The 12099-nt window shown below is 45.3% G+C and overlaps 1 protein-coding gene across 1 annotated transcript in view; it reads left to right on the top strand.

Annotated features, from left to right (window-relative positions):
- The window catches only part of EIF4E3 (eukaryotic translation initiation factor 4E family member 3), a 99617-nt gene extending 91114 nt beyond the window's left edge, over positions 1 to 8503 (top strand). Inside the window, exon 7 of the mRNA XM_027121394.1 lies at positions 1281 to 8503. Within this exon, the coding sequence (XP_026977195.1) occupies positions 1281 to 1363 (83 nt within the window). The 3' untranslated portion in view covers positions 1364 to 8503. The remainder of the gene's footprint in view (positions 1 to 1280) is intronic.
- Positions 8504 to 12099: the final 3596 nt, after the last annotated feature.

Here is a 12099-nt window from a genome sequence, read left to right as displayed (position 1 = left end):
AAGGTGGTTAGCGTATTACCATTATTTTGGTGATGAGTTGACTGAGAGGAAGATGGAAAGACTTGCCTGGCATCACTTTGCCAGTGAGTGGCAGCCCGCGGTCCTTCTGATTCCAGAGGGAGCGCTGTCCAGCTGAGAGACTCTTACTCTAATTACTGGGGGAAAGTGGCCTGACACTGAGCTGTTCTCCCCTCCACATCGCCCTCAAATTGTGGAGTCATCTCTTCTTTCTTTGGGGGTGGAGGCCAGTCTTCATGGCTCCTCAGATAAAATTAAAGAAATTAAACAATAATCACACTATGATTAATAACATTTCTCGAGCTCTGTGCCCAAATCTGTTGTCAGTTACATCTGTGAATTGGCTGGGCCTCACAGGAACCTTCCGTATATGGTGAGGTCAGGTGACCTGCCTGCCTGAGGTCAGTTGGCTCGAGGTGGTAAGCCAGGATTCAAATGCAGGCGGTCCCCCAGCAGGCTCCTCCTCTTAACCCCGTCTCTGTATAACCCATACTGAGCACCTACTAGTGCCAGGCCCTTTGTCTGCACTATCTCATCGACTCATCACCATCCCCATTTTATAGACGACGAAACAGAGCTTCAGTGCGATTAAGTGACCTGCCCCGGTCCTGAGACTTAGGAAGAATTGGAGTCAAGAGCTGAGCCAGGCTGTTAATCCCCAAAGCCGATCTCAGAGCTTCTGCTCCATTCCCGGCCCCAAAAGAATACCATTGACACTGCAACGCGTAAAACATGAGAAGAGCCCACCGCGGAGGTAGACGCTGGAGGCTGTGCTACCCAGTACAGCAGGAGGGTCCCAGCTTAGAGCCCCGCCCCAAGCAGACGGTGTGTCAGCGAGGCAGCAGACAGACAGGGATGCTGAGGCCCAAGGAGGCTCGTTCACTTGCACAAAGACACTTCCATGTGTCTTACGGGGGGCTGCCACCAGGATCTGAATACAAGCTGGGTGCTGAGGGCCCTGGTCTAGACAGTGGTGACTTTGACAACGTTGAACTTGAGAGCACTGTCCCGGAGAATGGGGTTCGGGAGCCTGGCTTCCATTTCTGCCCCGTCTCCCTTACCCCCGCCCCTTCAGCCTCCCTCCATGTCACCCCTCTCCTCCAGAAATGTAGAGAAACTACCACCCGCCTTCTTCCCAGGAATTTTGCAAAGAGTAACTGGATCGTTTCAGAATAGTTCTTTGAGCGGCATGTAGGAAAGTTGCCATCCAGAAGAAGAAGGTAAAATAACAATAATAATTATTCTATTTAAATGTATTTAAGGAAATCTCCCTGGGGGCAGTGAAGAGGAGAGCGACTTATACTTGTGGAAAATTCACAAGTTGGTGAAATGCCCGCGTCCCTGAGAGGCCGCTGGGTCGCTGGTGGAGTGACAGGGTCGTGGCACCGGATCTAAAGTCCCGGCACGAAGGGGTGGAAGCTTCTGAGCCAGAACTACCCAGGCTTCTGTACAAAAATAACTTGCCTGCCCATCTCAAAGGCCCACAGGGACGGCGCTTTGCGTGACCCCAGACTGGTTAGTGCCAAGTGCTCACCCAGCTTTTTTCAAAAACTACATTCCCTTGTCATCCGCAAAAGGGGGCTTCAGCGTCTGCCCTGTAATTAATTCCTGCCCACTTACCACACGGATCGCTGGGGCTTCTCCCCACCTGCTCGTGGAACCTGTGTTTGTCTTTAGTGGTAAGCCTGGCAGATAATGAGGTTTTGATGCCACCAAGCTGTTGTGGCAAGTTTATTCTGGGCTCTGCAGAGCCCTTGGCTGCTGCCATCTGGTCTGTTCAGATGTTGCCCTCTCTCCATTCGGAGGGCCTGGGTTTGGTGGGCAAGCTGTTCTCTTTACAGTCGACGTGGCTTTGATCTTGGAGACTGGCTTTCCCACTCAAACACCTGGTCGTGCTTAGGCTCTGCACAAGTCCACGCTCCTGCACAGCGTTCCTCGTCTCTTGATACACAGATGGCCACCATGCTGTGTGCAGCCGCAGGGACGGCCTGCTCAGCCTCCCACAGCAGAGGTTTTTCCCCTCCAGTTGATGCAGACAAGATAACCTCGTAGGCAAACACTTGGGTACTTTCCCATCTCTTACAGCTCCATTCCCTGCTCCACGCCACTCCTGTACCCACTCCTCTCGACCCAGTGTGAGCAGAGACTGGACCCCCTAGAGCAGGGCTTCTCGAAGTGTCTGGGCATCTGATCAGAATAGTGATTCTGATCCGTGAACTGGGGGTGGGCCTCAGACTCTGACGGGCTCCCAGGTGATGTCCATGCTGTTGGTCCGTGAATCACATGTTGAGCCGCAGAGTCTTCCATTACTTCTGGAATAATCTCCACTCTGGCCTCCCCCCACCCCCCAGTAATGTTCCTATCTCTCCTCCTTTCTCTTAATAAAACTTCACTGCCTTAAGTGCTATTCCTGTAGAAGCACCCTCCTGTCCCCAGGTGACTATTTCATACTCAAGTGATAACAGCTGATAGATAAGCAGGATGGAGAATCAGAAGCCTGTATCTTGAGAGCAGGGTATAGATATACGCTGTGATGACTCTATGCGAATCACATGTGCAGTTGGTGAGCCCTTAACTGTTTTTCATGTGTCCTGACAGTATTCTATCTCAATAAGAATTTTTAAAAAATCACTTCATTGACAGTATAAAATTAGGTATTTTAATCTTTTTAATGCATTTTCTCCCTCCATCCTCAAAAACTCAGAGAAGCACAGAAGAACAACTCAGCAGTCACTCAGAGTACCCAAATATAAGAGTAGCATCGCATCACTTGTGGTTGAAAAGGCTAGCTGTGTGCTTGTTACACTCGGTTCCCCAGCTGAGATCAGTCTGTTCCATTCAGGCTGGAGAAAAGCAGTTTCCATGTAAGAAGTCTGATAATATAATTAAAACATTGTCATTACAACTGGATTCAGGCTTCCCTTTTATCAAATCCTCAAGGATGACATTCAAAATGAGCATGGACATTTGAAATCTAGCGGAAGCAATGGCTTTCTCTAGGAGGGAAGCTCTTTTATACCATCTTTAAAGGGGCTCTTAGGATTCTTCAGTTGATACATCGTGGTCAACAGATGTGGAGCTGAGAGTTCAAGTCACCTAGATGCGTATCCTGGTTCCTTGGTTTTCCCCATGTTACTGAACCTTGTTTAGCCTAGCTTTCCGCATCGGTATAATAGGCACAGCTATCATTATCGTTGATGGGTGGCTTGTCATGTGATAGGTTCTCTAGACTCCACCCTTTTCCCTAGGACAGCCCTGGAAAGCTATCTAATGACTGATGGGCATGGATACCCACCAATGAGAGCAAACCAGCCTGTATCACTGGAGAGGCCCTAGTGGCTCTGCTGTGCCCGCGTGTCTCTTTAGTTCCTGGATTGCAGGGTGGCCCACAGTGGATGGGGAGGTTCCCTGTGGGGGGCTGGTGCAGCCAGGACAGTGGGAGGGTTTGGGCTCTGGGGTTTGAAGGCGCTGCTCTGGATGGTCTGGTATGAAAGGATGTCAGTATCTAACTGGTCCGTCCCCACTTTGCCAATGAGAATCCTGAGGATTAGATGAGGCAAGTTGCCCAAGACAACACAGCCAGTGAGTGGTGGGCCAGGGCAGTGGCACTCTGGCTCCCATGGCCTTACCCACTGAGCAGCCTTCCTCGATAGGACATGAAATAAGGCACGTGAAAGTGTCTGCTACAGTCTCCGGCGTGTGGTTGGTGGGTACTCAGTAAATCTTAGTGTCCCTTGCCCTTTGCACTCGATTCCTGCCCGGTTCTCCATGGAATCCAGTGCTGTCCTCCTGTTTGGGGCTGGCTGGGGTCGGTAGATGTGGCTTCCACCTTTGACCTCTCCGTTACCCAGCAGGGCCTGGTCGGTGCTGTGACGCACGGTTTCCAGCTCTGCCAGGTGCACCACTGTGCACGGGAGTTTGCTCGCTACAGGTTGGTGAAGTATTCCAGGGCAGGATGTTTACATCCCCTGGAGGAATGGGCACAGAATCAAGTCAGCCCTTGCTTGGCAACCCCTGGCTGTTCTTTGCAGCCTAAGGCGCCCTGCCAAACCAGCTCAGGAGAGGCAAACATAACAAGTGCTGATGCGCTTGTATTTTATAGAGAACATAATAAAAGTTTTCAGGATGATTTATTGTCCTAAACAAGAAAATACAATGGACACCATCCATTATTCAACATGCTAATGATAACCTTTACTCTCTTGTCGAGGATGATCTAAGGTAGCGTTTGGTGGAAGTACAAAGAATACGCAGGGAACGCACACACACACACACACACACAATCCCACGACGTTCCATGCTGTGACAGTTGGAAAATTAATGGTGGAACGAAGGGATTTAAAACCAAGTGGAAAGGTAGGTTTCCACGTTTGCAACTTTGCGAGTGTCAGTAAAATAAAATTAAAGGGGTTTCTTTAATTTTAGGTGATTGACTTGGAAATGTCCCCCACGCAAAGTGAGTTTTGAGACCTCATTGAAAGCTTTCTTGTGATGTTGTTTTTTGCTTTCTTGTAATTTTTATGAAGTATATTTCTTGCAACTGACATTAGTCCAGCCACATGGTGAAGAGGGCCCAGAATTAGATCATTGCTCAAGATCGTCATTCATGGACCAGTTAACACTTAGGCGTCGGGGGTCGGGGAGATGACTTGGCGTACCGTTGTTCCCTTTTAAGGGGAGAAACTGAGTGCTTTTTCCCCTGAGAATGACAGTTGACTGGAAAATAGAAAAGTTTGTTTTGGTTCCATGCGAGTTTGATAGAGTTGGCAGAATCTTCCGTTGCTGACGCAGGAGGACTTTTTCCCAAGTCAAGAGGAAATGGTAATCACAGTTATTTCCCCCGTGTTTAGTGATGCTCTGTATGTTTCAGTGGATATCAATAAAAGGTAAATCAGTACAGACAGGTGCTTTAGAATCACACCATAACTCAAGTATTGATACCACCAGAGAGAAGGACATTTCTCAGTTTCTCTCCTTGAAGCTTTTTCACTAGTTTGTGGACCAAAATAGTCTTCTAATGGAGAGGAGAGCCTGGAGAGATTTGAGAGCTGAGCCTAGGCTGCCTGTTCCTGTCTTTCAGGAGACTGTTAAAGACATTTAAAAAAATAAACAAAAGCAAAAGCTCTTGCTGATTCCCTTAAATGGTTTTTTGGCTATGAAAATGGAAGCATCCCTAAAAAATCTTAATGTCCTCAGCAATTCTCCAAAAATTTCCTCCATCATGATTTTCAGATTTATGAGTAATACTAGAAGGCAGCATTTCTCAATTCTGAATCAGAGCAGAACAGGCTGTGTTGGGAGCAGTCAGGACTTGGGCTCCAGAGTAGGTTGGATGGGTGACCTAGGCAAGGTGGTTAACCTCAGCCAGGTTATAATTCCACTGTTGTAACGTCCAAAAGATTGTTGGTCATTATAAGGTTGAAATAAAGCAATGTAGGTAAAGTATTTAGTATGGTACCTAACACAAAGGAATCCTTCAAGAAATATTGCCCTTCCACTTCGCTCCCTCAAAAGGAAAAAAGATTGCTTAAATATATGTCAAAGTCAAAAAATAAAATTGAGAATTTAAGGAAACTTCCCCAAATAAGACATAGTCATATACTTAGTATTAACAAAAGAGAGTCTGTTTTTATTCTTTCATCCCTTTAGTAAATGTTGATTGAATGCCTGTCATGTGTAGGTGCTAGGAACAATTTCCTTCTACTCAGAAGCTGGTGAAACCCAGCTACGCAAGCAGTCAAGTCAAATTTTAAAGGTTTTTCCAGGAGGTTAAAAGTGACTAGGGGCGATGCTACTAAAACCAACTGGATATAAAGTTGAACCACCGGGTCTCATTCTAGAGTTTTCCAAAAGATAGCTCTTAAACTATGTTCTTCTTCATTGAGGGGCTTCTAAAAGTCTTTAGGCTTCTCTCCACCACTGCCTACTTGCGATATCATGTTTAGGATTATTCTGAAGGATTCTGAGACTTTCCACAACTATGTCTATTTCAAGTCTTTTCTCAGAAGATGGAACTCCACAGAAGGCAGTTCACGTGATTTTTAGTCCGAATCTATAAATAATTGGTGTATCCATTTTAGCCCCCCAAACTCCCATCTGGTTCTCTGTTCACATGAGACACTAGGCCAACAACTTGGAAGGGTAATAATATCTCGCGATGCGTGGACGTCGTAGGATAATTGCAATGATAGTAGATGCTCCTCGCTTCTGATTTTTTGAGGGCTGGAACTTGGGCTTTCCCAAGGTAATTAGCACAAGATCAGCAGGCTGGATGGGGGAAATAAATCACTTGGAGGAAGGCATTTATTCCATCTTCCCTGTTCACTTGTCCTGCGTGCTTGCAGTCATCGAGACTCCTGGTTCAGGATCAGAAGGCCTGACCTGGTCCCTGCTCCTATGCAGACTTTTTCTAATTCCTGCATGTGAGAGAGGCAGAAGACCGCAGCTTGTTTGGGGGATCCCAGATGGAGTTTGCAGGATGGAGATAAGAAAATGCATCTCTTTTGACTGGTAAACTGAGAAATTTAAATTGGAACAGCAATGAAGAAACCATACATGTTGGGGGGTGGGGTCGGGGTGAGGCAACCCATGATGTTGCTTTTGGATCTGTAAAGAGTCATTTTGTAGCGTCATCTGCACTTTAAGAATTCCTAATGGGTACAGGCAGTTTAGACTCTGAGCTCAGTGTGTTGGAGTCTCTGATCATGTTCTTCTGATTGGGGGGCGGGGGGAGGGCGGGAAGGGGAAACGATAAGAGTCACACAAACACACACTCAACAAAAGATGGGGAAAATGTGAGCACCAGGCGTATCCCTGCTGATTTGGGGATGGCAGTTGAAGAGAGAAGAACATTTCAAGTGCAGGGAGTGAAGCAAGAATAGCCCCCCCTGCCAGGAGAGGGCAGAAGGGTCAGCAAAGGTAAGTTTATGAGCCAAAGAGAGTTGGGGGAGGGGAGGGGGTGGAAGGGGGGATGGGGTTAGAGAATCAGGGGAGCGGAAACCCAGCACACGAAACCCGCCATGATGTGTTGGAGATGTTTAATTTGAAACTGTGATCCCTACAATTACTGAAAATGGAGAAGTTAAAAAGGAAAGCAGTTCCACTGTGACAGGGCAGGAAGAACCCGAGACACATTGGACGTTTGAATGCCTTTAATAAAAAAAAAAAAAATGCCTTTTTGACAAAGTTCTCCTTTTAGATCTGGTGAAATGCATATTAATTTTGCCTCCTTCCTCATGAATCACTGTGTGCTCTGTATGGAGAGTAAAGAAGCATCCAGAGATGGAGAACTGCCTGGCGCCAGCAGCTCAGACTTTTCCTCTGGATCCTATAGGAATGATGAGCAAATGAGTGAGGCGGTCTGGGAGGGAGATGGGATGTGAACAAAGGATTCTGGAGTGTGAGACTTGGAGGTGGATCACTGTGTTAGGTCTTAGACTTCTTGTCATTAAAGAGGATAGGACATGACTTTAGTAAAACCCTCTCTACCACGCCAGATCTCCCCCATCCCCAACCCCATCCCATTCCATGAACCCACCTGGAATAGGAGAGCCCCCTCTCCTCCCACCAAACCAACCTGGAATTGAAACCGTCTTTTCCCTTGTGCCCTCCTGAGAGTGACTGGCCGTGGAAGCCACAGAACTGCCAAGTTCTGGTGAAGGCGTTCAGTTCAGGTCCATTCACGATGTACATTCACTTTGTGGGTGGAAAGAAACCTGGAGAAGACAGAGGAAACACAGCTTAAAGCCTCCAGAAACTGGCAGGCAGACTTCCAGAAGGAGGCTCCTCCCAGGAATCTTCTCCTCGAATTAAACCTGGGTCTGAAACACATTTGCAAATGATCAGGCTTAAAAGTGGGATTGGGTTTCCTTGTGTCTTGCTGATAGGGGCCCAGAGACTTTTGTGGGTTGTTGTTTTTTTTTTTTTTTTTTTTGAAGATGAGAGGGAAGAAATAAGGCACCATGAGAATGCAGAGCTGAAAATTCTGGGCAGCAAATCACTAACTTAGACCAGCCTCTTCCTCTGATAAATGCTTGCCAAATACATCATGGCCTTCATGGAAAATACTGCCTCCTAATGTCAGATTATGCAGTAATAGTCGCTGAATGAGAACATAAATGCGTTTAAAAGAAATTCATCGGTGGGCTCTAAGGCTCGTGTGGTTGCTCACTTATTCTCTGCAGCGTTCAGCATTAGCAGACCGCAATGAAACAGCTTTTTATTTACAGACCTCCGTTTATGATACATTTACCTGGTGTGGTTAATTAAAGATGATTTTTAACCCCATATCTTTCTTTAAAACGCTGAAAAGGCAGTCCAGAGTTTTTCCATCCATAAATGGTGGTCATAAACTACCATAAGATGGCACTGTAACATAAATTATGGGAAGAGTCAGCTATATGGTGTAAGGACTGAAAGAATGAAAAGTCGAGCGCCAGATTTGCAGGTGAGCAGATGGGAATTATTCCCAAAGAGCTGCATTAACTAGGAAACGTGCTAAAAGCATGTTATACTCACACTGGATTTTAATCAGGGAGACGCTGTCCAGGAATTCAATGCAGACAAGGCCTTTTACATTTTCAGAGAAAATGAATTCCAATACAACGTGAAAGAAAAGATTTCAAAAATACTAAGAGAAATCAGGCTGCAATTGCGGGTACAAAAAAAAATGGGAAGGTGTTTTCCACTCTGGGTTCTGTCTCAGGAATATAATAACTGAGGTCAGAATGAAAAGATTGTTGAACCATTTTCCCATTCTTCTGACTTCCCTGTCATCCCGGGAGGGGGAGAGAGGCAATCTTAGAAAAATGGCCAACCCCACAGGGCCTGGCTGTGGTGTCTGAACGTCGGTGCCAACACATTTATCCCCTCGGTTTTGTTGTTGTTTTGTGTTTTTTTGTTCTTTTTTTTTTTTTTTAACAAAGCAAGCATTGCCTTTTACAGATGAGCACTGGGGAGTAAAAGTATTTCGGGATATTGATGCAGTAGGCATCGTTGGTTGCTTTTTTTTTTTTTTTTTTGCCATGCTCCGTTCGAGAGGGGCTCAGTCAGTGCTGCGTCTGCCAAAGTGGCCCTGGTCTAGTGGCCCTGGTCTAGTGGCCCTGGTCTAGTGGCAATCCCTTAGAGATTATAGAGGAAAGGGGCAGAAACGTCATCCAAATTCCTTTGTAGGGGCTCCATAGCTTCAGGTGCAGTGGAAAACAGCAGTCTCACCAGTGTGTTCTCTGGCTTCATAGAAAAGCTCTTTAAAAAAAAAAAAAATCAGTTTCTTGGAGATCTTAAGCTATTGTGGTACCAAGTGGGTACTCTCTTTGGCTTGGCATAAAAGCAGGTACATGCTCTTCTCTGCTTAGCAAGCAGGTATCCAGGCCCTGTTCAATACCGTACACTCGGGAGAGGTGCTGGATGCTGCTGGAGCCATGAGATGGCTTTTGGAAGCACTTAGCATCCCTGCAAACAGCGGACTACGCTTGGCTAAAAAGAGGTCATTGGGGAGCCTGGCTTTATGTAGAACATCAGGCTCCTTTTCTTAATGATTGTTAACCCCCATCACTCCAGTAGAGAAAATAGGGGAATGTCAGGCAACTGACAATACTGGTCAAAGACCAATCAGAGATGCATCACGGGGGATGTTGTAGCCTAGAAAGCCCACGCCTGGTAACGTGGCCTCGGAAGCCCACAGAGCCCAACTTCTAGCTGATGCAAAAACCGATGGGTTTTCTCTCTGGTGGGTTAAGCCTCCATTTGGGGGAAGACAGTCTTGGCTGGTCTCTGGCAAGTAAGCCCCATGCCAGAGAGTCTATGGCACACACGTGGAGTCATCGCCCATCTCACTCTGTTGAGTAGACTTGACCATTGCAACCTCTCAGCTCCCGTTGTAAAATCACTGTGGCATTAAGATGTCTGTTTCTCAGAGAACATTAAGTGGAGGTCTGTCTGGGGGTGGAGCAAAGGGAAAAGACTTGCTTCTTAATACACTGGTGTCCTCTGCTTCTGTTGGCAGAAATCTGTTGTGAAATCTCATACCTGCTTTGTTCCTCTGATTACCTGCTTGCTTAAGAATACTGAATTACCCCTCCCAACTCTTGCTAATTGTCTTCATAAATGTTATTTTGAAAATACTGTCTTAGACATCCCCGAGACATTTTTTTCTCAAATGGACAGAGTTGTATCTTTGTTCATAGGTGTGTGAAAGTTGATACTTAAGGATCCCAGTCCCTTTCCTGAAACCCTTAGTGCCAGAATATAGAATCGGGGGGATTTTATAAAGGCATGATGGTGCATGGACCATGCATCATGTAGCCTGTAACTGGTACTTTAATATTTCTGCAGTGAAATGTGTGAATGTTCAGGTTAATGGTCCAAGTAACGTCTATAGAGATCCAGTATCAGGTCTGGTCTTGCCAACATTGAGTTAATTAGAAAAATAAAGAAGACTTTGAATTTCTGAATTATGACTAAGGGAATGTTTTTATATTGTATAAGTGTTTATATTTTAGAAGAAATACGGTGTTGAAGTTAAATTCAAAATCTGTGGATTATGTAGAAAGGTAGACTTGGAGGTCTGGCTCTGAAGTTGCCTCTAATCATAATTCCTTATATATCCATCACTTTCTACTTTTTATTTCTTACTGACTAATTAGAACCTCCAGCCACGAGGTTGCAAACTCGTTTGTTTAAGGAGACCAGAAAGATCCTGTGAACTGGGTGGTAGACAACAGGGAATGCTGAGGATCAGGGCAAAGGAGAAACCCTCAGTGTCCAGAGGAGGCGCCCACAACCAGGCAGTTCCTGATGTCTGCTGCCACATGGGAGAATATCCCAGGTCATGTCCTCATCAAGATAAATCAGAAAAAAAATTATTTGAAATACTCTCAACTTTTAAATCTTAGTAAATAATTCAATTTTTTAAACATTCCGTGCAAAGCATATCACCTGTGATGTTTTCATTAGCACTCAAAACCATTTATATACCAAAAGAAGAAAAAAACACCAAAACCCCCCATACAAACACACACACACACACACACACCCCACCTTATCATCCTCACCTTCCCCCAAGCAGATTCTCCCTGCTTTCTTGTGGTCGCTGTCATTTCCACTCTGGCTTTGATGGCCTCCCTAGTCAACCTTGACACCCATGGTCGTGTATTTAAACTGCGCGTTGGATATAATAGAATGACCCCCTTTAGCCTAGACCTTGCATTATTCCTGTTATCCCACTAATGAGATGTGGAGGGCCTCAGTCCTAGGATGCCTGTATGCACCCCTGTTTTCTCCTTTCCTACACTTGCCTGTCTCTCCAAAGAGCCACACAGATTATGCCTCTGTGTATTGTCCCGTCTCCTCATTCACGTTTTTTAAATTGACGTATAATTGACATGTAATATTATATTAGTTTTAGGTGTACAACACGATTCGATGTTTGGGCATATTGCAAAATGATCACTACAGTAAGTCTAGTTACCATCTGTCGCCATACATAGTTATAAAATATTTTTTTCTTATCACTTTTAAGATACACCCTCTTAACATTTCAAATATGCAATATGGTATCATTCACTATAGTCACTATGCTGTACATTACACTCCCATGATTTATTTGTAACTGGAAATTTATACCTTTTGACTCCCTTTCCCCGTTTTGCTCAGTCCTGATCCCCTGCTACTGGCAACCAGCAGTCGGTTCTCTGTATCTATAAGCTTGTTTTTCTTTTTCTCCTTTTTCTAATTCGAGATATGAGTGAGATCATATGGTATTTGTCTTTCTCTGTCTCACTTATTTCACTTAGCATAATGCCCTCAAAGTCCATCCATGTTGCTGAAAATGGCAAGATTTCTTCCCTTTTTATGGCTGAGTAACATTGCACTGTATATATGTACCACATCTATATCTATATCTACATTGTATATGTACCACATCTCCTTTATTCACCTGTTGATGGAGACTTGCGCTGTTTCCATCTCTTGGCCATCATAAGTAACGCTGCAGTAAACACTGAGGTGCATGTATCTTTTCAAATTAAAGTTTTTATTTTCTTCAGCTGAGAATCCAGAAGTGGAATTGCTGGATCCTTTGGT

The sequence above is a fragment of the Aethalodelphis obliquidens genome, unplaced genomic scaffold (assembly GCF_003676395.1).
Source record: "Aethalodelphis obliquidens isolate GAN/ISIS:26980383/991018 unplaced genomic scaffold, ASM367639v1 scaffold22, whole genome shotgun sequence".
NCBI lineage: Eukaryota > Metazoa > Chordata > Mammalia > Artiodactyla > Delphinidae > Aethalodelphis > Aethalodelphis obliquidens.
This window is presented reverse-complemented; position numbering and strand designations above follow the sequence as displayed.